The sequence below is a fragment of the Tinamus guttatus genome, unplaced genomic scaffold (assembly GCF_059628265.1).
Source record: "Tinamus guttatus ecotype Peru unplaced genomic scaffold, ASM5962826v1 Tinamus_guttatus_pri_ptg001106l, whole genome shotgun sequence".
Taxonomy (NCBI): Eukaryota; Metazoa; Chordata; class Aves; order Tinamiformes; family Tinamidae; genus Tinamus; species Tinamus guttatus.
Genome location: NW_028289640.1, coordinates 8007 through 32513, shown reverse-complemented (window position 1 = coordinate 32513; position 24507 = coordinate 8007). Strand labels below are relative to the sequence as shown.

The 24507-nt window shown below is 47.4% G+C and overlaps 1 protein-coding gene across 1 annotated transcript; it reads left to right on the top strand.

Annotated features, from left to right (window-relative positions):
- Positions 1–3415: 3415 nt before the first annotated feature.
- Positions 3416–24215, top strand: LOC104565481 (SPT6 homolog, histone chaperone and transcription elongation factor). The gene is given in 37 exon segments (XM_088538616.1): positions 3416–3577; positions 4056–4214; positions 4380–4450; positions 5114–5309; positions 5997–6081; positions 6837–7110; positions 7850–7951; positions 8144–8264; positions 8670–8755; positions 9228–9370; positions 9620–9771; positions 10189–10287; positions 10448–10577; positions 10671–10821; positions 11223–11377; positions 11961–12156; positions 12373–12512; positions 12595–12712; positions 13157–13233; positions 13571–13706; positions 14201–14338; positions 14610–14777; positions 15312–15439; positions 15980–16187; positions 16652–16799; positions 17061–17203; positions 17926–18066; positions 19129–19324; positions 19432–19670; positions 20197–20310; positions 20954–21078; positions 21572–21684; positions 22095–22172; positions 22257–22423; positions 23689–23876; positions 24003–24112; positions 24115–24215. Coding segments are annotated over 37 exon segments (5178 nt in total). The 5' UTR covers positions 3416–3468; the 3' UTR covers positions 24189–24215.
- Positions 24216–24507: the final 292 nt, after the last annotated feature.

The window sequence follows — 24507 nt, the reverse complement described above, 5'->3', positions numbered from 1 at the left end:
GGAGAGCACAAGATGCTCCAGGTTCCCTCATCCTGCATCCTTTCTCCATGCAACCCTCGATGCTGCTTGGACCATCGCACTTCAGTGGGTGCTCCTATTCCCAGGAGTGCTCCATGGAGGTTGTTTCCTTTTTGTGGCACACGCCTGGCACGAGGCAGGAGTTTTCCTGTAGCAAATTTTGATGTTGTTTTGCAGACGCTCGTGTTTCCATCTCTAAACTTAGCAAGCTCCCTTCTGTTTGTGTAAAACGTACAAAGCTGCCTCTGCCTGCAGCACTGCGATGTTTTCAAGCGCTGAGCAAGCAGCAGTCACCTGGACGTGCGGCCAAGCCCTCCCTGATATCTGAATGTCTGATTTCCAGCACGTTCACAAAGGAGCGCTTGTTCCCGAGGCCTTTTCTCATTCCCTTGCCTGCGCAGGAGGCAGCCCGCGGTGCCTGCAGCCACCTAGCACATCCATATCCAGCCCTGTCCTGCTGATGGGATATTGGGGGCAGCTGCCTGCTCATGTTGCGCTGCTCAACAGGAGCGTGTGGACTCCGGAAAGTCATCACTCGAGCCCAGCAAAGCGCAGGCACCCCTGGTCTGAAGCAGAGGCAGTTGTGGTCGCTTAGGCTGGATGGCAGTGGCAGCGCTCGAGGCCTTTGGTCCATCCTGGTCAGTCCGTAGCAGCCCCGAGCTGTCTTTGCTGTCACGCCGGTCGCCTAAAGGAGAGGCCTGTCCGCATGCAGGTCAGCACGGAGCTCGGGCCCTTTCGGGCCTTGTGTTGCTTCGGTGCTGCAGCATTTTCACCCTTGTTCCCATGTTCCGGCAATCTTTGAGCCTGCCCTGGAAGTAAGTGACAGAGCAGGGACGCTGATGCTCTGCACGGAGGAAATATCCATAGCGAAATACGGCTGAGCTGGCACAACCCGGGCCACCGTGAAGCCTTCCCAAGAGCCAAACAAGCTGCACCAGTAGAGCAGGGTCTTCCTTGTGCAGCAACATCTGTGCTGGAGCTCCTGCCTGGGCAGCAGTGCTGGTGTGAGGTTCAGCTGCCCGGGCTCGGAGAAGTCTCCGGCCGTTGTTTTTCCCTGTTTTATTTCGACCAAATGCCCCCTCTCAAGCAAAGGGTGTAAGAGACACTATTAATACATATTTGATTCAACGTCTCCATGGTAATAGCTGCCTTGGTTCTCTTGGCCATGTCAAGTGGCATCTCTGCTGTCCTTGGGTGGATTTCACTGGAGCTGAAAACACCCAGCGTCGCTGGATTGCTCTGTGCTTGGCTTGCCTGGAACCTGCTGGGCTGGCTCATTTAATGAGATGGGTTTCCTAAACCACAGCTGTTTCCTGTGTCTAGACAAATTTGATTTGATATGCACTGAAATTGCCAGGAAATGGTAGGACAAATGATGAGGAGGAAAGTTTGAATTACGAATGAAATGCTTTACTGGCAGAAAATAGCAAAATGCGAGTGTGACACTATTAGGAGGGGTTCTCCATCTTACTCGGTTTTGTGTGTTGATCAAAGACAGGAGGAGAAATGATGTTTTTAGATATGGAAATGCCCTAGAAAGAAACAGTCTAGTCTACAGTTACAAGTATATTAGTAAGTCCTTATGGAAATGTATAGAAGAATTAGTGAGAAAGCATTGAGGTGACATACTGCTTGTTCAGAGACTGGTGAACACGGCAGCTCCCCGTTTCTCTGCTGCAGCTAATTGTGCAATTCATCAGCGGCGTTTGCTGCAAAATGCGAGAGCACCGATTTAACCGTGGCATCTGTGCAGCCCTCAGCACTGTTATCTCTGAGGGATGCTCCAGTAAATACAGGCAATTTCTACAGTCCCTGCTTTGAGGATGGGGATCACCCTGTACCCACACCAAGGCAAGAGTGGCCGTGTTCTGTCCTGGTGCAGAGCAGCAGCCTTGAGCTGCCACTATTTGTCCCTGTCTAGAGCCTTGTAAATAGATGTGGGCCAGAGCCACGTAATCCTCGGCCGAGGAATATGAGCTACTATCTGCTCATGTCTGAAATCTTGCAGAAGTCCTTTCTTCCTCTTTGTTGTGGGTTTTCTGTAATAAGATATGCCCAGTGCTCCCATTTGGGACTTGGAACTATTAATATTTTAAGACTTAAAGGATTGTCCAAGATCAGCATTTTCTGTTGTTGTTTTTTGAGTTGCTGTTTTTCTATAGATAGTTGTGTTTGGACACCACATGTGGGGATCTCTGTGTGCAGTTGATTCAGTTGATTTCCTTCAGTGATTTGTTTGTAGTGGGAGATGGTTATAGGGACTTTCGGAAGCACCTGAGTCTAGGTATTGAGGTATTGTTCCCTATACTATGGAATTATTTTCTCTCTCCTTTTTTTTTTTTTTTTTTTTTTTTAATGCATGGCTTGCATCAGGTATTATCTAACATGCAGATTTTTCCTTTAGATCTGACACTTCCTCTGAGCCTCTTTCTGCTCTTTCCCAAAGGCTGGTACTTCTTCCTGGGTTTTTTGCCTCCTCGCAGTCATTGAGGAATTGATTTGTTTTGTCTCACATCTACCCTTTGAAGTTTTTGAAGTTCTCTGTTGTTCTGGTGTATTTAAAAACAAACAAACAAAGGGGAAGCATTCTGAAATTCTAAAAATTACGGCAGATTTTATAACCGCAGGAAGTCAAAGGCAGAGATTGAGCCTTACCATTAGGAACGTTGACTTTCTGGCGCACAAGCCCTGAGTTACACCCCTTCCAGAAACCCTTTTGGGGAAAAAATGTGAAACAAAAGGGTCTGGTTGTGGAAATGTCCCATTTCCATGGTGCCTTGTTACTTCGTAACTGTTCTTGGAGGAGCCCCAGGGATGTTCTGGTCTTGGTGCCCCAACTGCAGGACACCCAACCAGTGGCCCGCAGGCGCTGCCCGTCTCCTGCAGCTCCCTCCACGCCTCTCCCGTTTGCTCTGCGATGCTTCCTGTGTCTCTGGGGGCAGCTGCAAATGCAACTCAGTCACATCCTCTTTTGGGACCTCCCTGGCTTCATTAACTGAGTGAGGATTAATCATATTAAGGTCTTAATTGGTTGGACTTTGTGCTAATGCAGGGCAGCATCGGTGGCAGCTTGGGGCCGTTTTCCTCCAGAGTGCGAGGGTTTGGAGCAGGGAAAGGCTCCGGTTGTGCGTGCTGGCTGCGCCGCGGCCGGGAGCGCGGCTGCCTACGGAGTGTTCTCGTGACGGGCCGCGTGCTGCTCGGGATGCAGGTTGACAGGAGCCGGCAGCGCTTGGCTACTGGCTCCACTTGTATAATCTCTGGTGACGGGTATGCTCATGCAAGGTGGACTGTGGGTAATTCAGGCCCTTGGAGGTCATTTGAAATCTGAATTTCTCCTCTCTCCAAAGCCCAGCAGGGAGAGTTGCTTGTGTTTCAATCCCTTTGCTCATGGGGTGGATGTGTCTTTTCTTCCACCAGTTCTTGCGAAGGAGTTCGTGAGACACCGCAGCCATGTCCGACTTTGTAGAAAGCGAAGCTGAGGAGTCCGAGGAGGAGTACAACCAGGAAGGGGAGGTTGTGCCCAGAGTAAACAAGAAATTTGTGGAGGAAGATGAGGATGGTGAGTCTGTTTGTCTTGAGTTTGCCACATTGTCTGTGTGCCTCATTGCTGTGTTCTACATGCCACGTCTCTGCAGATGAAGAAATAACTGCAATAATTAGCATGGTTGCCTGCAGTCTCTCAGCTGTTTAAGTGCTTCCTTTCCTCAAAGTATTGAGGTGATTTTTATATTTGGCAATAGAAGATACACTGCTTCACCCCAGTGGGAGTTAGTCATGTAATTTGATAGTAACCAGTAAAAGCAGAGGAATGCTCCCTGTGTGACCATTCTGCCTGTTCCCTGTGATAGAGAATATGAGACCACAAGACAAGAATTGTTGGGGTTCTGACATGAGCAGCTGTCTGGGTTCTGTGTCAGTAAAAATGTTCAGTTCAAACTCTCTGCATGGAGAGTGTGAAGGATGATACTGTTTGCACCTGCTTGCACAGAGTCAAGGAGGAATCCGGGCAGATTAACACTCATTGCTTTTCATCCCAGATGAGGAAGAGGAGGAGGAGAATCTTGATGATCAAGATGAGCAGGGAAACCTGAAAGGATTCATTAATGATGATGACGATGAAGAAGAGGAAGAGGAGGAGGAAGCCAGTGACTCTGGAGACTCTGAGGATGATGTTGGCCACAAAAAGAGAAAGCGCAGTAAGTTTTGTGACTGCATAAAACTTCTGCTCTGCCCTTCTGGAGAGCATAGCTCTTCCTCTGCCCTGCCTTTCATCATGGGCTTGGTAAGCTCTGCCCTTCTTGGTGATTTTTCCGTTCCCAGAGTAGTAAAGGGAGAGTAATTTTCCTGCTTTCTCCTGTCAGCTTTCGATGACCGCCTGGAGGATGATGATTTTGACCTCATTGAAGAGAACTTGGGTGTTAAAGTCAAAAGAGTGAGTTATGCTTCTACACAGTTATTAATGGTGTGGTGCCTCTTAGCACAGAGAAGAAGGTGGGTTCCTGCTTCAACTGAATGAGTTGTGGTCCAGTTTGCTCCTGCCCCCTTGAAAAAGGGCTGAGAGCTGTGTGCTTGGAGGAAGCAGGTCCCTCCCTGGTCAGACTACTGGGCACTGGCTTCTTGAGTTTGCAAACTACTTTCTGCACGTCCTTGATGTCGGCTCTATTCCCCCTTCCCACATCTGCCACCCAAGCACCGGGGAGTCCATCTTCCAACGGCTTCCTGCCATGTAGCACTAATCCCAAAAACCACGCCGAGTGTTACAGGCTCGAAAGCTCCATCCATACATCCCCTGGAGACGTATCGGGCCAGGCTAACCCTTGTAGTGCCAGTGTACAAGTGACACAGGCCTGGACCCAAGGTAGTCCTCAGCAGACGGTTGCCCTGTGTTTCATGCTCTACTGTATAAATTCTTGCAACTTGGAGATAGGGAATGGTTTTCTGCCCCTATACCTCTGTGCTAAGCGGGGCTCCTCTTCTCACCCCAGGTGGCACTTGGGGAGCAGAGGAAGCACAGAACTGCCCTGGCAGAGACCATACTTGAACTTGAATGTCTGTGCCAGGGACTCTGTACGCTAATGAGTGTTTTTGCTTGCAGCAAAAATTCAGGCGTGTGCGAAAAATGTCCGATGATGAGGATGACGAAGAAGAAGATTACGGAAAGGAAGAACATGAGAAAGAAGCCATTGCTGAAGAAATCTTTCAGGATGGTGAAGGGGAGGAGGGGGGTGAAGCTGTTGAAGCTCCTGTTGCTCAACCAGAAGAGGAGGAGGAGGAGGAAGATGAAGAATCTGGTAGGCATCCCAAGTTTGGCAGAGGAACCAAGTTAAAGCTTTATATATACTATAATGTAAAAAAACTGCAGCCCTATTCTGGGTAAGCTATTCCGGGTCTGCTTAGTTCAGTCTTTAGGACTAAATGTGTCTGAGTAGCAGATTTAATTCGTCTGCATTTAAACCTCCGCGTCCAGAAGCATGTTGCGTACATGGAGGTTCTGAATTGTTTCCCTTGAGCTGCTTCCAAAATGGATATCCTTCAAAGGAAGGAAGTCAAGGCATTATAGTCATTCTTTAGCACTTAGTAGCACAGCATGTGTCCACCCTAATTCTTCTGTTGGCCATGAACTCATCATCACTGCTCGTACAGTACCAAAAGAGTTGCAAGAGTTCTTTCTCTACTGTCCAAAGCAGTAAGGCTTTTTTGACTATATTTTCTGTGCACTAAGCAGCAGAGAGTTGTCACATATCTTTGCCTATGTTTGGAAGTTAGTTCTAGTTTGTTACTGTGGTTCAGACTCCTGGAATTTCCGAGGCTGCTGTATGAGGTGCTGTGGGTAGCTGGGCAGACTGACAACCAGCAGCAGCCCAGCAGCCAAAGTCTGTAATGGAGACACATAGTTGTCCTGACTGAGCTGGGCTTTGTGAGAGGCACCAGTCAAATATGTGAGTGTCCTGCCCACTGAAGTCCTTCTGTGTGTCCAGACATTGATGACTTCATTGTGGATGACGATGGACAACCTCTGAAGAAGCCAAAATGGCGGAAGAAGCTCCCTGGATACACGGATGCGTAAGTACCCTTTGGAAATTGGCCTGCAGCCTCAAAAACGTTGCTCGGGTTCCTAAACTGTTGCAGATGTGGTGTGGTTTGACTTGTGGTTGGATAACACTCATATTTTTCCCCAAAGTAACCCTGGTAAGTTCAAACCTGGGGCTTTATTTTGTGATTTCTGGAACATCTAACTCTTTTTTCCTTAGATATATATTTTTTTTTTTTTCTGGAGGGACGTCAAAACCAGTTCCTTAAGAAAGATATTTGCATCTGTTCTTGAATTAGGCTTCTATCTGAGCATGTAACAAAGATTTGGGACCTGAATGTTAATGTTATGCCAACAGTGGCACTGAACTACTGATCTTTTAGCTAATCTAGAGTATTAGCGAGGTGCACCTAGCTTCGCCTTTAGTAAAATTAAGTTTCAGTTCTGCTCGCTGCCCCTTTTCTGTTTACTGGAGAAAGGAACTTTGCTGGTAAACAGATCACTGCAATGGGGCATTGAGTGCTCTGGAGCTCCTGCAAAATCCTATTCTTAACAAGTAGTAACTACTTCTGTTTATATGGGATCAAATTAACTGAAAAGAGAATATATATTTTTTCCTTTTGGACAAAGCAGCCTATGTCTTGGAAAGCACAATGAGTTGTTTACCTATCCACCGTTTTAAAGCCAAAGGCCAAGACTAAAGCTTAGACTTGGATGCTGTGAAACCTGTATTTGTCCAGGATGTTGAATGGCTCTGTGGGGCTAAATGACTCTTCTTCTCTTCCAGTGCTTTGCAGGAAGCTCAAGAAATCTTTGGTGTGGACTTTGACTATGATGAGTTTGAGAAGTACAATGAATATGATGAGGAGATGGAGGAGGAATATGAGTATGAGGATGAAGAAACTGAAGGAGAGACCCGTGTCCGACCCAAGAAGACCACCAAGAAGCGTGTCAGTCGGCGTAGCATCTTTGAGATGTATGAGCCCAGCGAGTTGGAGAGCAGTCACCTAACAGACCAGGACAACGAGATCCGCATGACAGACATGCCCGAGAGGTTCCAGGTGAGGGAGGAACGGGCCGGCGTGCAGGCAAGAGAGTGTTTCAGTTCCCACCAGGATCAGCAGGCCTGAGGCTTGCAGGAGAGCTTTCTCACCTAGCTGCCATGTGCATTTGGGCATCTCTTGCCTCTTTGCAGACCCCACCTCTCAAGTATAGGCTGAAACTCAGCATTCAAATACAGCTGTAAACTTGTGAACTGTTCCCTCTGCATAAACCCAGGGGTTTTAGTGCTGGTGGTAACTTACTCTTTGGCCACTGGATGCCAGTGTTGCGTTTGTGGGAATGAGCAGGGCTTGTGTTCTACTGAGCTCTTTTTCATGACTGATGCTATGAGTTGTACTTCTGTGTAGTAAGAGAGAAGCTTCCAGTGTGACATAGATCAGAATAGATAAGGGGATTTAACTGCAAAGAGAAAGCGTGGATTTGGGAGCCAAGTGAGAAGCAGAGGCACCACGACTTGATTGTCGTGGAAGGTTACACACCATTGCAGGCCTTTCTACAAGCTCTCAAAAGATTTGAGGCTAGGTAAATGCTGTTACCTAGTGTAGAATTGATGCAGGTTTCCCATATGCTCAGATGACATTGAAGTGCATTCTCAGCTAAACCCTTTAGGTACAGGAGGCACTAAGAGCCCAGATGTACCCTGTACCTTGGAACAAACTTCTCTAGGCTTCCTGAAAACAAGGTAGCTCGGGCACCAGTGCTGCAAATCGCTCTGCTCATCCTGTCATCTTCTTACAGTTGCGCTCCATCCCAGTGAAGAGTGCTGAAGATGATGAGCTGGAAGAAGAAGCTGACTGGATTTACAGGAATGCATTTGCAACGCCGACCATCTCCTTGCAGGTAACAGCTGTGCCTGAGACCCCTCTCTTGAGAGGGCTGATAACTTGAATGTACTGCAAATTCCAGCCTGCAAATCGAGGATTGTTTCAGGATCCTGTTCAGAGGAACATCATTTTCCAGCCCTAGCCTCAGCTGATCATTTAGGGATGATACCTCAGGGACATGATCAACACAATATGTTTTTCCTTATAGGAAACTTCTGACTACCTGGACCGTGGACAAGCCAGCAGCAGTTTCAGCCGTAAGGGACCTAGCACCATCCAGAAGATTAAAGAAGCTTTGAATTTCATGAGGAATCAGCACTTTGAGGTACCTGGCAATTTACTTTCATGAGGTGGGACAGCATAGATTTTAATGACTGTTTGATGGTGGTGGTGCTATTACCACATTTCCCTGCTTCTGGGCAAATTGATACTGAGTAAGATAGAAGAATACCTGGGTTTCTTGAACCTTAACTGGTCCATTCACCTTGTCCTCTGAGATGTTGCCTGATGTTGTCAAAGTCATTAGGTGTATGTTTAAGTGAACAGGCGGGGAGGAGGCATCCTTGCTGCTGGATTCTTGGGGTCCCAGAGATCTGTGTGCAGCAGGGAGACCTGCTTCTGCCTCATCAGCTTGTTCTCTTGTGTGGAACAAGGCTGTTCTCTGAACTCTTGGCTGTTGGGAGCAGCCCAATCTTTTGCTTGGTGATGATAAATCTTGTTTCTGACTTAGGTACCATTCATCGCCTTCTACAGAAAGGAATATGTAGAGCCAGAGCTGCACATAAATGACCTGTGGAGGGTCTGGCAGTGGGATGAGAAGGTGAGTATAATTTCATTGCTTATTCTACCAACATTTGCTGTGTGTTTCCACCTAACTTGATACTTCACAAAGATTTTTTGGGGGCACTGCAGACCTGTTGTGTTTTTTTACTTTTTTTACATCTCTGCCATCATGTGGTTGTAAAGGTTTATCTGACAGAAGAGGATACTAGACAGTACTTTCACTTCACTAAATTCCTTTTGCATAGTGGTATTTCCTGCAAAAAGTATATCCTGTGCAGTTTCCTTTCACACTGTCATATAGACCTTAAACTTGATGATTTTTTTTTCTGTTAACCTGGTCACTCTCTGAGAAGGGAATTGGCTTGGTTGTGGATGATGTTGATTATTTCTATATGACAAATACCCTAAGAACTGGGGAGCTCTGTGTAGGAGCCCCTCTTTTAGAAGGGAGGAGATGGGTATGATGCACCTACAGTGCATTTCGCTGAAAATCTTCGTTTTTGTGTTAGTGGACCCAGCTGAAGATCCGCAAGCAGAACCTGACACGTTTGTTTGAGAAGATGCAGGCCTATCAGTATGAGCAAATCTCTGCTGACCCAGACAAACCTTTGGCTGATGGAATAAGGGCCCTTGATACCACTGACATGGAGAGGTATTGTACCGTGACTTCCTCGTGTTCATTCCGCAGTGACTTAAAATGTACATTAACCTGCACAGGCTCTCTGGCTGCTGCAGTATCTTTACTTTAGCCTCCCCACACAACCATCAATAAGAAACATTTAAAAGTCTCTTTGAAGATGAGCCTCCCTGTGGCTGACCCACAGCAGAGCCACCTCCTTGGATGCTCTGATTCCGTTTCAGCACTGTGTGGAAATTAATACACTGGCTTTGCATGCTCTAGGCTGAAGGATGTGCAGTCCATGGACGAGCTGAAAGACGTGTACAATCATTTCCTGCTCTACTATGGACGAGACATCCCCAAGATGCAAAATGCTGCCAAGGCTGCTCGAAAGAAGCAAAAGCGTGTCCGAGAGGATGGTGAAGAGGAGGAAGGTTTGTCCCTAATTTTGATAAGTCTTCTGCTCCTAGGCTGATTAGAATTCCTGGTTCCAAAGAATTGTAGAGTTTTTCCACACAGGTGGATACTTTTCAAGGGGACTGAATATCACTCCTTATAGGAAGTTACAAAGGAAATATCAGTTCCCTTGATCTGTATTTGAATGTACATCACAGAGATGCTGCTGTTAAAGCTGTGAAAGAGTGAAATTGAAGAAAAGACAGGGTTTTCAGGGAATATTTCTAACCCTTAATAATTTTAAGGCTACTGTGATCTTTCAAATGTGTTCGTGGAATCCAAGCACTCTGTTTTACAGTGTGGGTTGTATTTGTCTCCTTCATGGTGCCAGTGACATACTGCAGCTGTCTGGATGCCTCTATAAATATACCTTATTGAACATATCTTCCCCTTAGGTGAAGGGGAGGATGCAGAAGATGATGAGCAGAAAGGGCCTGAGCTGAAGCAGGCATCCCGACGGGATATGTACACCATCTGTCAAACTGCTGGGCTGGGTAAGGGCTCTGCTCTGTCGTGCTGAGGTTTTAGCATGTCATGGCCTAGTCTGCAAGCTCTTCTGGGCTGTGTGGCTTGCCTGTGGAAAGAAGAGTGGTGGCTTTGCTCAGTATAAGCTACAATGCCCCTGTCCTCCTCACTTTGTGTTTGTTTTTCCAGATGGTCTGGCAAAGAAGTTTGGTCTGACACCTGAGCAGTTCGGAGAGAATCTCCGGGACAGTTACCAGCGTCACGAGACAGAGCAGTTCCCTGCAGAGCCCCTGGAGCTGGCCAAGGACTATGTGTGTAGGTTAGTGTCGTGGAGATTCTGTGGCCGTGGCAAGATAGGGGTTCTGGGGGCATTCTCAAATTCTAAGCCTTCGTGTTGCTTCTCTGCTTCTAGTCAATTCCCAAGCCCAGAAGCTGTGTTGGAAGGAGCCCGGTACATGGTGGCTTTGCAAATAGCCAGAGAACCATTGGTCAGGCAGGTCCTGAGACAAACTTTCCAAGAAAGAGCTAAGATCAACATTTCACCAACCAAAAAGGGCAAGAAGGTAAGGAAAGCATCTCTGTTTTGGGTCAGTGCAGGGAAAGATCTACGTAACATACAAATGCTTATTTTGTATCTGAACATCTCCCACCTCAGGGATAACTGAATCTTTTAGCAGTACATGAGCTGGGCTGTTGAAGAAACCAGCTCAACAGCATGCTGCGTTTTTAGTCTCAACATTTCTTCAGACCTAATTCTTGCTGTTGAATTGTTGCCTTCACTTGTTGGGACATTTTTCCATTTCTGTGGGTTTGGGAGTGAATTGTTCTGTGTTGGGGAAGAAAATGTAAACTGGGAAACATACAGGTGAGGGGAGATATTGAATAAAACACATTGTCCCTTAAAATATTTAGAAGGGTCTTGCTTTTTTAACACCCTGGATGCACACTGTGTCTTCTCTCACAGGACATTGATGAAGCCCATTATGCCTATTCCTTTAAATACTTGAAGAACAAGCCTGTGAAGGAACTGCGAGATGACCAGTTCCTGAAAATGAGCCTAGCAGAAGACGAGGCGCTGCTGACCATCGACATCTGTATTGACATGAAAGGAGTGGAGGGGTGAGTCCTTGCTGTCCGTGACGAGCCTTGGAGGAGCTCTGCTATCCAGTGGTGCCTGCTGTTAAGAGCTCCTTCTTTATCCAGTCTGTCCGTGGAGGCTTTGGCCTGACAGTCACTCTACCTTAAAGCCAAGGAGACTCTCAGCCTTGCTTTTCTCTTTACCATAGTGACAGCTTTAGAAAGCATCTGTTTTATTCATTTGAATGCAGACTCTGAAGTCTTTAGAGTTTCTGTGAAAGAAAATGCTTGTTGCCCAGCCATCCTAACTGTGTGGGTGTTTGGTTCCTTGCCTGAACATCCAAGTAGCCACACAGTGCATTAGGGTATGCTGCTCTGGGCTGCCCTGTGTTGCACTGATCAGAGCTTTCTGTGCTGCCAGCACAGCATTCAGCTGAGAGAGGTCTAGCTGCCCAGCTGTTGCAGCTAAGAGTGTTTGATTTGAGACCTGTGTGTTCTGAATTTTCCAAGTTTCTCCCCACATCACAGGAGCTGCTATTACCATTCCTGTGCAGGAATCTACCAGTGGCGATATCGGTGCAGGAGTTGGGAGCCCTTCTGTAACTCCCGCTCTCATTTCTTGCAGTTATGGCAGTGACCAGACCTACTTTGAGGAAATCAAACAGTTCTATTATCGGGACGAGTTCAGCCACCAAGTGCAGGAGTGGAACCGGCAACGTACAATGGCCATTGAGCGGTCCCTTAACCAGTTCCTCTATGTGCAGATGGCTAAAGAGCTAAAAAACAAGCTCTTGGTGGAGGCCAAGGAGTATGTCCTGAAGGTGAGATGGGGAACAGTTGGGTCTGGGTCAGAACTAGGGCTGCCAATGCCAGCAGTCCCACAGCATGTTCTGGAGAGCTGATCCTAATTCTAGCGAAGTTGTACTGTGGTGCTGCCTTGAGCAGTTGAGGCAGGATCATATGTATTCTCTTTCCATAGAAAAGCTAAACCAAAGGGCCTACAGTGAGTTTTCTCATTCCTTGTTTTACTCTGCCAGGCTTGCAGCCGGAAGCTGTACAACTGGCTCAAAGTAGCTTCGTATCGTCCTGATCAGCAAGTGGAGGAAGATGATGATTTCATGGAGGAAAACCAAGGAAAGGGGATTCGTGTGCTAGGCATTGCGTTTTCCTCAGCCAGGTAGGAGGAGAGGAATTGACTCCGGATCCATGTTCCACATCCGTGTTCCTCTGTGCTCAAGTGATATCCGTTTGTTTTGCAGGGACCACCCCGTGTTTTGTGCCCTTGTTAACGGGGAGGGCGAGGTTACAGACTTCCTCCGATTGCCACACTTCACAAAGAGAAGGAATGCCTGGCGTGAGGAAGAGAGGGAAAAGAAGGTGGGCTGTGATAGAGCTACCGTGGTTGCCCGTTTTCCCACCCTCTAATTATTCTGGGGGAAAAGTTCCTTTCAGTTAGATTCTGATTCATCTCTCCTCCTCTTCGAGGATGCCAGAGCTTTAGCATTCCCAAATACTATTTGTTGGAGTTACGTGAGCCACCGCTACAGCAATTTTCTCCATTTTCCCTGATCATGCCATCGTAGCAAGAGGCTGTGTGACCTACTGGTACTTGATACAGATTTTGGACTCCCATTGTCGAATTTTTTGTAGCACAGGGGCATGGTGGCAGAGCCACACAGGGCAGTGATCAATGGATTTCCCTTGTGAAAGAGGAACCAAAGATCCGTAGTTAGCTCAGTAGAGCAGCCTTCTAGTTATTCTTTTCTACCCTGTCTCACTTCGTTTGCCTTTTTTTTTTTTTTTTTTTTTTTTCCCCCTCAGGCCCAGGATATTGAAACCTTGAAAAAATTCCTCCTGAACAAGAAGCCCCACGTGGTGACAATTGCAGGCGAGAACAGGTCAGAGCAAGTCTTTGTGCTCCTTCCACTTGCAGGCCTATTTGTTGTCCTTCCCTCAAGCTCCGCGATATTCCACTGCTGGTGGAGTCACTGGGAGGAAGAGCTAATGGTTCTTTCCACATTAATCCTTAATGTGCTGTAAGAGGTGCTCTCTGGTTGCATTTCTAGCTGACGTCTGATTTTGTACTTTTGCATAAAGAAGCCTCTTCCTGTCCCTGCTCTGGATTGAGCGACTGGGGTAGTTGATTTACACTGACAAATGCTTGTTATTTCTCTAAGTGATCTGAGGACCCAGCTTAGCACTCTCTCTTCAGTCTTCTTATGTGCTTCTCCCTAGGGATGCTCAGATGTTGATGGAAGATGTAAAGAGAATTGTTCATGAGCTGGATCAGGGGCAGCAGCTGTCATCTATTGGAGTGGAGCTGGTAGACAATGAACTGGCCATCCTCTACATGAACAGCAAAAAGTCTGAGGTAATCCTACAACAGCAGCCATTCTTTTTTAGTCTATGCTAGTCCAGACCAACATATTTTTGTGCTGGCCCTGCCATACGTTATCTGTTGCCTCATATGATCCATCGTGACAGTGACTTTCTGACTTCTGTGTCATGGCAAAACATCTTGTTTAGGCTTCCCTGAAGAAATCTGTGTCAGCAGTTGTACAAAGTAGATATTGATGCAGTCTGGAATGAGTCTTGCTAAACTGAGTGGGCTGAGGTTATGTCAGGGCACCTTTCCCATGCAGAAGAAGAATGGGGCAGTCAGGGAATTAACACCAGTCCTCCTCTACCCTGGAGTTTTTTGTTCCCAATTGCAGCAGAGTTCCTGGCAGGCTTTGATCCCAGTTCCCTTTGCCCTAAGCACCAAACATTTCCCTTGTTTCAGTCCCTGTTTGATGTCTCTTTGCTAATAGTGCTACGGAGTGTGGAAACACCGTTGAGATTTTCTGTTTCTCTGGTCTCTCATAGAACGAGTTCCGGGATTACCCACCCTTGCTGCGTCAAGCCGTCTCCCTTGCTCGCCGCATTCAAGATCCTCTTATAGAGTTTGCCCAGGTCTGCAGCTCCGATGAGGATATTCTCTGTTTGAAACTCCACCCTCTGCAGGTAACTTTTCATTCTAAGATCCTCATGCGGGACGAAAAACTTTTGCAAAAAGGAACTGTTCAAGGAAGAATATTCCAAGCTGAACTGCATTTTTTCCTGTCCTGTGACATACTAAGGCCGTCACCTTTTTTTCTGCCTCCTTTAGCTCCTCTGCTTTGTTCCTTTAGGCTGTTACCAGGTGCTATAGTGCATCTTGAGTATAAAGTCTGTTTGCCACAGCGTGGTGTCACACACGTTTTCTTTAGGAGACTAACACCTCTCCCTCCTGCAGGAACACGTGGTGAAGGAGGAGCTGCTGAATGCCCTCTACTGCGAATTCATAAACCGCGTGAACGAGGTGGGTGTGGATGTCAATCGGGCCATCGCTCACCCACACAGCCAGGCTTTGCTGCAGTATGTGTGTGGCCTGGGACCACGCAAAGGCACTCATCTGCTAAAGGTAAGCTGCTGTTTTTGTCACTGCCTCCAAAGAACAGTGTGTCACCAACAATATGCAAGCTGGCCCGATGGCAGTCCCATTGAGAGCTGAGTCAGGGCCCTGTGTGCCAGATGCAGCTGACAGCTCTGTCACCATGTGCTTCAGTACGTGTTGTCTCTGCATGTAACCTCAAAGCTGTGCATGGACTAATGTCCTTGTTGGACCCAGGCTACTCAGCAGATCTGTCAATCGTAGCTAGTTCCTGAACTCACAGGAATGGATCCACTGTTGCAGGATCAGGACACCTCCATACTGTAGAAAACACAAGGCAAAAAGCCAGCCCTTCCTTCCTGGAGAACGGGAGTTGTTCCATGCAGAGTCATCTCTTTTCATACAGTGTTGAGACACAGGACAGTGAGAAATAATTAATGACTTGTGATGTGTTTGGCTATGTCAGATGCCATCAAACTGTGGTGTCCAATGCAAGTTTTCTGCTTTTCCTGGGCAACCTGTGTATTTGAATAGCAAGGATTATGCTGTAACCTCTTCTTGCAGATCTTAAAGCAAAACAACACTCGTCTGGAGAATCGGACCCAGCTGGTTACGATGTGTCACATGGGACCCAAGGTGTTCATCAACTGTGCTGGATTCATCAAAATTGATACAGCATCGCTGGGTGATAGGTTGGTATCGAATTGTGTTAGATGCCATGCAGGGTATGGAATTAGTATGAGTGACTAAAGCATTCTTGTTCAGTGGAATCCATATTCCCAGGAATTTCTGTGTGGCCATTCTGATCTCTGGCCAAGTTCAGGTATTGCTGGTTTTTAATCTGATTCTTAAGAGCAGCTGAACTTCCAGAGCAGTGTGAGCTGCAGAACATTAATTCTGTAGCACGCAATGGTTTGAAAGAGCCTTTGTTGTGGAGAGAAACCAAACTAGTAGCAGTTGTTTTCAACTTTCTGTAGTTTTGCCTGCCTATAAGTAAACCATAAGCACTTTTGCTTAGTTTTTGCTGAGTCCTACCAACTCTGTGTGTGTGAATGGAAATTATGGGGAAATTATGTCCCTTTGAGTAGCTCGTTTTGTTGTGGTGACAGGTGGCAAAACAGCCCTGCAGACAACAGTGATGGTCAACAGCATGATTTGTTGTTGATCTGAAGGAGATGCCTCAGGAATCCTGCAGGGTTCTTACCTGAACAGTGGTTTTGCTTTTATTTTAGTACCGATTCCTACATCGAGGTCCTGGATGGATCCAGGGTCCATCCTGAAACCTATGAATGGGCAAGAAAAATGGCTGTAGATGCCTTAGAATATGATGAGTCAGCAGAGGATGCTAATCCTGCAGGAGCCCTAGAGGAGATTTTAGAAAACCCTGAGCGTCTGAAAGACCTGGATCTCGATGCCTTTGCTGAGGAACTGGAAAGACAGGTATGTTGGGGGTCCCTGGTTTTGAGAAAAGGAGGTGAGGCTGTGCTGTCCAGCTCAGTTCCTTAGCTTTCGTAGCTGGTGACCTTTATGCTTTCTGAGAGCCAAACATTTAGCTGTTGCTATTGTAAAATATATAAGCAGCCATGACAAGTATTAAGTGTCTGACAGTGGAGTACGGTAAATACTTACAGAAAGTACAGTGGGAGGGGAGGAAGGAGGCAAGAGTCGGTAATTAGACCATTTAATTAGTTCTTCTTGCATTTATCTGATTTTTGAAGGGAATACCTTGATACTTTTGCATCTTGTGGCAGAGAATTCCACAGCTTAATTGACATAGTGTGTGTTCTTTATTTCATATATGCTGTATGGTAACTTCCTCGGGTTACTGTATTATAGCTTATACTAAATTCTCCTATCTACGTTGCTCTCTCTCTCATGGCTTTGTAACTTCTGTCACTACACAGGGCTATGGTGACAAGCATATCACTTTATATGACATCCGAGCTGAGTTAAGCTGCAGGTACAAGGACCTGAGAACCACGTACCGCGCTCCGAACACAGAAGAAGTCTTCAATATGCTGACCAAAGAAACTCCAGAAACTTTTTATATAGGTACATTGCTGTTCATTAAGAGGGCTCTGCTTGCTGTCATAACAGATTGAATTAGGATGTGCAGAGGTAGGCAGAGGGTGAGGGTGGCATTCAGACCCTGCTAGGTTGCTGCTCCCTCTACACTGACAAGAGGATCTCATGCTGTGCATGTAGGTGAAACCAATTCAAGTAGCTGTGTAGTCTTCATGCCCTTCTGCCTTAGACTGAGGGAACTGCCCAGCCTTGCAGTTCTTCATTTTCTCCTCTCCTCCTACACCACAGGTAAAATGATCATCTGTAACGTGACTGGGATAGCCCACAGGCGGCCTCAAGGAGAAAGCTATGACCAGGCAATACGGAACGATGAAACCGGCCTTTGGCAGTGTCCTTTCTGCCAGCAGGATAACTTTCCAGAGCTCAGTGAGGTGGGCTGCTTCTTGTGCTGGGTCTGCCTTTGCCTGAGCTCCAGTATGAGCAGACTTGACCGTTTTGGAGAGTTGCAAGAGCCCAAGGCTCTTAGAAGTAGACGGCGTCAGAGCAAAGATTGTGTCCAGTGCTCCAGAACCCCAACGTGAATGTGGCCTTTTGCTGCAGGCATAATCTCCTCCAGTTGTGACTAATTGCTTCTCTGTAGGTTTGACAGGTCCTTTATAACTGCATTAAGGACTTGGGTGAAGCAGATTGGGAGTGAAATGGGCTTGAGGCCCTGCTGATCGTTTCTTCTTTGCAAATACATGAAGCAGGCTGGTTTTGTGGTCTCGGAGAAGCCATCTGTGGCACTGAGCATTGAAGCTCTTTCTGCCAGCTCCTCAGTTTTAAAAACTACTTTGGACTCTCTGCTAGTAAATGCAGCTGTACTTTAGGTCTCCTTTAAACGCTGCCAAATTGCAACCTTTGTAATTAGTGATTTTAAAGTGTTCATTAGAAACCAACCCTAGCTACATAGTTGTGTCCAGAATCTAAAATATTCTGACCTCCCTGGCTGCAAAGCCCCGTAAGCTGAGCAGACCTGAAGTAGGGTGACTGCATTGCTGGGAAGTATTCATCCAACTCCTCTGTCCCCTGCTATTCTCTGTCTGTACATTTTGCACCAATTTATTGAGTTATTTTGTTTCCATGCTGAATATCTTTTGCCTTTGTCTTGAAGGTTTGGAATCACTTTGACAGCGGTTCCTGTCCGGGTCAAGCCATTGGAGTGAAGACACGTCTGGACAATGGAGTCGCTGGCTTCATCCCAACAAAATTTCTTAGTGATAAAGTGGTCAAGCGGCCAGAAGAAAGGGTGAAGGTATGAAAGCAGTGGATTTTAACATACCCAGCAAGAGCTGGAAGACTGGGAAGCCAATACCAAAGACTCAGAGTCTGGTTAATTCTGCTGTCCCCTGAATGCTTTTTCAAACCTTATTTTCACTTAAGGACTTTAAATCAGCAAGAAGTTCAGGTCCTGGTTAGTGTCCTTCTCTCACACTGCAAATCTGTCTTGGCACTGGTTCGAACCGTGTTAATCAGTTAGCATGTTACATTGCAGAAGGATTTATTATAGTCTGGCTAAAGTCCGGGCTTGGGAGGCCAGAAAACATTCTAATGTAGAGCTGCCCTTTGTTTCTGGATTTTTAAACAGCTTGTGGAACTGCTTTTAGATATGTGGAGAAGAGTCCCTTTTCCTTTCCTGTAGTTTTTTATTCTGTCAGAATTTGTATGCAGAGGTCATCAGAGTTACCAGCCTGTTTCAGAACAGGGATTTTGCTTCTATGAGTAAGAGAATCATATATTTTTATCACATGATAAAATCAGAAGTCTTTGCAGTCTTTTGCAAACTCCTGGCAGTCCATGGAGGTGATGGATAATCCTGTAAACTCAAGAGTTCTCCTAGCAGTTCCTTAAAAGTTATTGTTAACTTCAGCACAATTAACTGGACTAAGACATTGCAGTTTTTGTAGTGCCATTTTCTGATTCCTATTTAAGTAGAGAAGTCCTTTGGATGTCTCCCACACTCTTGTTTCTGCACAAGCTTAACTGCTTTCCTGCTCATCATCAAGTCCAGTCTTGCAGCTCCCATTCTTAGAAAACAAAAATAGCAAAATTAGTTGTCCACAGCCTACACACACAGAGTTCTGTTTGCTGTGGGCCATGCATAGTAGACATGCTGGAGAAATGCCCGTTTTTCTTTTGATCTCTCTTGATTCTAGTCATCTGGGGGATCAGTTGATTTTTCGTTTCAATCTGAAGTATGTGAGGTAACTTTTACCTCCTCACTGGCAGCATGACCCTGCGCAGAGAGCCCTGTAGCACAGGGTGCCTGGTATACCAGCCAAACTTGCTGATAAACCTCCCCTGCTCTGTCCTGTAGGTGGGAATGACTGTTCACTGCAGGATTATGAAGATCGATATTGAGAAGTTCAGTGCTGACCTGACCTGCAGGACGTCAGACCTGATGGATAAGAACAACGAGTGGAAATTGCCTAAAGACACATACTATGATTTTGATGCTGAGGCAGCAGATCACAAGCAGGAAGAAGACCTGAAAAGAAAACAGCAACGGACAAGTGAGTCTCTTGTTCTTCTTTCCATCAATACCAGCCTTCCTGAGGTGCTTTGATAAAGTAAGCACCACTGGACATCTGCTTGCACTAAACACCCCTTTCTCCTCTAGCATACATCAAGAGAGTAATTGCTCACCCGTCATTCCACAACATCAGCTTCAAGCAAGCTGAGAAGATGATGGAGACCATGGACCAAGGGGATGTGATCATTCGGCCAAGCAGCAAAGGGGAGAACCATCTGACGGTCACCTGGAAGGTGAACGATGGGATTTACCAGCACGTGGATGTACGAGAAGAGGGCAAGGAGAATGCCTTCAGTCTGGGCTCCACGCTGTGGATTAACACAGAGGTAAGTGCCCTGCAGAACATGCCTGAGAAGGAGTCTGTAGAGGAGGAGAACCACCTATTTGACAGGGACATGTTGGCCCAGTCACCTTGCAGGATCTATTACAGTATTTAAATTCTAGTTAATGGCCTGTGGTTTGGTTCCAGAGTGTTGGATAAAGCTGCGATGCTCTGTCTGTTGAATAGCACATGCTTCTATTGCATATTTTTGGAAGGGGCTTTTTCTGCTCCTCTCAGGGGTGGTGCAGAAATACATCAGTTTGGTAGATTTCTATATGCAGCCTCCAAAAGTAGATGTTAAACTATATAAAGTCTTTCTCTCCCTGAAGCTGCTTACAGGCTGTTGGAGAATAACTTTCATTGCAGTTCTCTGGCTTTTTACACAATACCTAGCACTTCATTATTTATTTATTTTTTTCCAAAGCATTTAGCTTTGCTATGCAGAGTGTATGACTGATACTTCTATACTAGAATGAGATAGTTCCTCACCATGCACCCTGCGTACCTCTTTTAAATATGTTCATTCAAAGGAATTTGAAGACCTGGATGAAATTGTTGCTCGCTACGTCCAGCCAATGGCTTCTTTTGCCAGAGACCTGTTGAATCACAAATACTATCAGGACTGCAATGGTGGAGACAAGAAGGTGAGTCCATCCCAGGCTGTGGAAGCTTGTGTGGGAGATATAGGAGCATAATGCAAATTTCTCTGTCTCAAGACAGATCTTAAGAGTTTGTCATTAGCTGCTGTTGGACTGAACTCTCTGATCAACCTCATGTTGGTTGGGAATTAACCTAGTGCTGTAGGTCTCAAGGAGATTCTGTGTGGGAACAAGACAGCAAATACCAGTGAAAGGAGAGGTGTTGGCTTTCTCTGACCTGGTGACATTTGTACATCTTCTCCAAAAGATGGGAGGAGATGAGCTCTGTCCATCTCCAGCTTTTCCATTCCAACACTCTGAGAGGAACCTGCTGATAGTATCAGAGCTGTGGCAGAAGAATTCTTCTCACTGTGGTTGCTTGGAGGGTTCTTGCTGCAGCTTTGTGATCTGAACCAGTAACATGCGTTATCTGTGCTGTGCCTCCCAGGCCTGCATGCTGTGACCCGTGTACTCACAGAACCCTCTGCAGCAGCAATGCAGATGGTGTTTTAAGATACCTTAAGGCAGCCCTTCTCTGCTTGCAGGGTGAGGGCGAAGCACAGCATCAGAGGAAGTTATCTGTTGGCCTTGTGAGTTGCAAAAAAATGTAGGTTGTTCCTGAGCTTTTCTCCTCTATCTCCCTAATTAGAAGCTGGAAGAGCTGCTGATAAAGACAAAGAAAGAGAAGCCAACTTTTATTCCCTACTTTATCAGTGCCTGTAAAGATCTACCTGGCAAATTCCTCTTGGGATATCAACCTCGAGGCAAACCAAGGTGAGTGAGATGCAAGCCCAGCAACTGAAGCTGCCAGTACCACACCCCAGCTTATTGCTGCCAGTTTCTCCTCCAGATGTGCCTGTAGCCCAGTAAGTCAGGCCTCTCCTTACCCAGAGCTTGGCCTGCTGACAGTAGAGGATCGGTGTCTAGCAGTAAATCTTACCAGGGAGACTCTTGTGTTTTTAACCAGCTGGCTGCCACAAGCCATAACAGCCTGGGCAAGTGGTGTCAGTGGAGTTCAGACTGATGGACTTTCCAGAGAAAGGTGTGGTATTCAGGGCACTTGTTTGAGAGAGAGGAGAAAAAAAAAAAAAAAAAGAAAAAGAGACTGTTTTGGGTAGTTCTATTCAATTTCAGTACAGCCATCACCTGAGTTCTGTGTATTTTGTCCATCATGCCTGTTCTGACTGAGACCTGTTGGTGCAAGGACACTGTATGGCAGCAGGTACAGCTGCAAAGCAGCCTGTGGTCTCTCGTGCTCTCCTCCCAGGATAGAATATGTGACGGTGACACCAGAAGGATTCCGCTATCGGGGCCAGATCTTCCCTACAGTGAACGGACTTTTCCGATGGTTTAAGGATCATTATCAGGACCCTGTTCCAGGTGAGGATCTCAAAACCTTAGTACTTTGGCTGTTCATTTCATCAGTGTCTTGCAGTAAAGCAGTTAGTGAAGGACAGCTCCATGTTCATTGTCCCTTAGATGTCTCCTTCTCTAGGATTTTCTATATCTGGGAAGTTTCAGAGTGACACTCAAGTCACAAGTCTGACCTCCATGAGAGCTCTGCCGATAACTAATATTTCAGCCAAGAAGCCCATGCAACAAAGTTTGAGCTTGTCCCTTTTCTCTTCTTTGGCTTCCCTCATAGTTTAATCCCACTTTCCCAATTTCCTGTTTTAACAGGAAAAAATGCTTTCTGGATTTTTTTTTTCTCTTCCAAATGCTGGGTTTTGGGGCAATAACTGCTCTGTTGGGAGAACTAACCTATTCCTCTGGGTTTCTGTTTTGCACAGGTATTACCCCCAGCAGTAGCAGTCGGACCAGGACCCCAGCTTCCATTAATGCTACTCCAGCTAACATTAACCTGGCAGGTCAGTGCAGCCTTTTCTCAGTTGGAATCAGGAGTGAGTTCCTTTCTCAAGTGCTGCTTTGCCTAACAGTGTTTTTTCTTGCAGACCTGACCCGTGCAGTGAACGCTCTGCCGCAGAACATGACCTCCCAGATGTTCAACGCCATCGCTGCTGTGACAGGCCAGGGACAGAACCCAAATGCCACCCCTGCACAGTGGGCGTCCAGTCAGTACGGCTACGGAGGCAGCGGAGGTGGCAGCAGCGCGTACCACGTAGGTGTCACAGGGCTGGGGATGGAGGTGTCAGGTGGCCTTTTCCCACTGCTAGAAACCATCCCACGAGCTCCACTGGTAGTGTAAGGACTTCCTCATTGCCAGGGATCAGCCAGCCCTGGCCGTACTTGAGCAATTGCACATGGGAGCCTGGCTGGATGCTTGGACCACGTTTCTCCTTGCCTCCTGTGGCTGAGGAAATGAGGCATTGCGATATAGTCTTGCTCTGGGTTGAAGGGAGTTGGAGCAAGCAGCAAATTGGCCTGGCCCCCAAGGAATGTGGCAGGGCAGAGAGAAGGAATCCAGCAGTGAGGGGACACAACCTTCAGGTTGTGGCCCTGAATGGGCAACGTGAGCTGCCAGTGGGAGAGATTAGCTGTGAAAATATGCGCTGAGTTTGCAGGGCTTTTCAGCTCAGCGTGCTAATCTCCAAGCTGCACCAGCAGGCGAGCACCTCAGCCTGCCTGAACGGGCTTGCAGAGAATAAGGTGGAATTGGACCGTTTCAGCTCATGCTGGAGCCTTTCCCCATGTGTGTTGGTGCCTACCTCCTCCCAGCACGTGCTGCCAACTCCCCAGCTGCCCCCAAGGCTAAATTCAGTAGCAGCAGGAATGAAGTGCCTGGGTACAAGAAACGCACCCTGCCCTTAGATCTACTAAAGAGCTGCTGCAAGACAAGGCTTGCAGAGGGGAATGATCCTTTATTAGAGCTCGTCAGGAGGTTTTCATGGAGTTTGTCACAGTAAATGCAGGGATGGAGATAGGTAGGGAGTGTGGATAACCTAATGGTATATAAATCTCAGAGACTGTTGAGGGAGAAGGGAGGTGAACACTGGAAGGCAAATAGACTGAGCGTTTCCTGGGGTGAACAGTGAGTCAGGCAGCTTGGGATGTGGGTGGGAGCTGTCCCAGGAGCTGCTGGACCTTCTCTGAAGCCTTCTGGGACAGAAAATCAGGACAAATTCACGTGTTTTTCATGCCCCTTGCAGGATGTGGTTCCTGCTGGTTTCCTTAAGTGTCTCTTGTGTCCCTCTCTTGTGCTCTGTGCTGTTCTTTGGTTTGAACGTTTCCCCTTCAGCCTGTGTGGTTGAGCGAGGAGGGCAGCAATGCTCACAGGTTGCGTGGGTGCCAGTTGCTCTCAGGGAGAGCACCCAGAACCTCAGCAGGCCTCTCGCTGAGCCTGGGCTGTGCCCCAGGGGCTGGTGCAAACCAAACCTCCCCGGGCAGCAGGGCGCTGCAGAGCCCAACGGTGTCGGTTCTCCGCAGGTCTTCACGACGCCCGCCCAGCAGCCGGTGGCCACCCCTCTGATGACACCCAGTTACTCGTACACTACCCCCAGCCAGCCGATCACGACGCCCCAGTACCAGCTCCAGGCCAGCACCACCCCGCAGTCCACCCAGTCCCAGACGCAGTCGCAGCCCTCGTCCAGCTCCAGGCAGCGGCAGCAGCCAAAGTGAGTAGCTCCAGCGCGTGGTACTGCCTCGTGCCCTCCTCTCGGGCCCGTGGAGAGGGAGGGAGAGCAGGGAAGCTGCCCCGGGCTCCCCTGCTGCCCTGTCTCACCTCCTGCGTGTTGTTGCAGGACCAACAGCCACGCTGCCATCGACTGGGGGAAGATGGCCGAGCAGTGGCTGCAGGAGAAGGAGGCTGAGCGGAGGAAACAGAAGCAGCGCTTGACTCCTCGCCCGTCGCCAGCCCCATGATCGAGAGCACCCCCATGTCCATCGCCGGGGACGCCACGCCGCTGCTGGACGAGATGGATCGATAGGCCGTGCTGGACCCTCGCCTCCGCTCCCTTCCCTGGGAAGGCAAAGAGAACAGCTGACAAGTTCCCTCCCTTAGCCACGTAACTCCTGTTTCACACGTCGCGAGATGGTGGGAGATGACTCTTGGTGACGGACACCTGAGCGAACGAATAGACTTGCCGTGCTGGTTTAAATATATAGACATAAATATATATATATAAATATATCATAGGAAGGGGCGCTGCGGCGGCCTCTGCATTCCAGGCCCAGGTTCACCACTTTGGAAGCTCGGCAGAGTAGTTACAAGGTCAAACGAGTCTGTCCTCTCACGTGCGCCGCCGG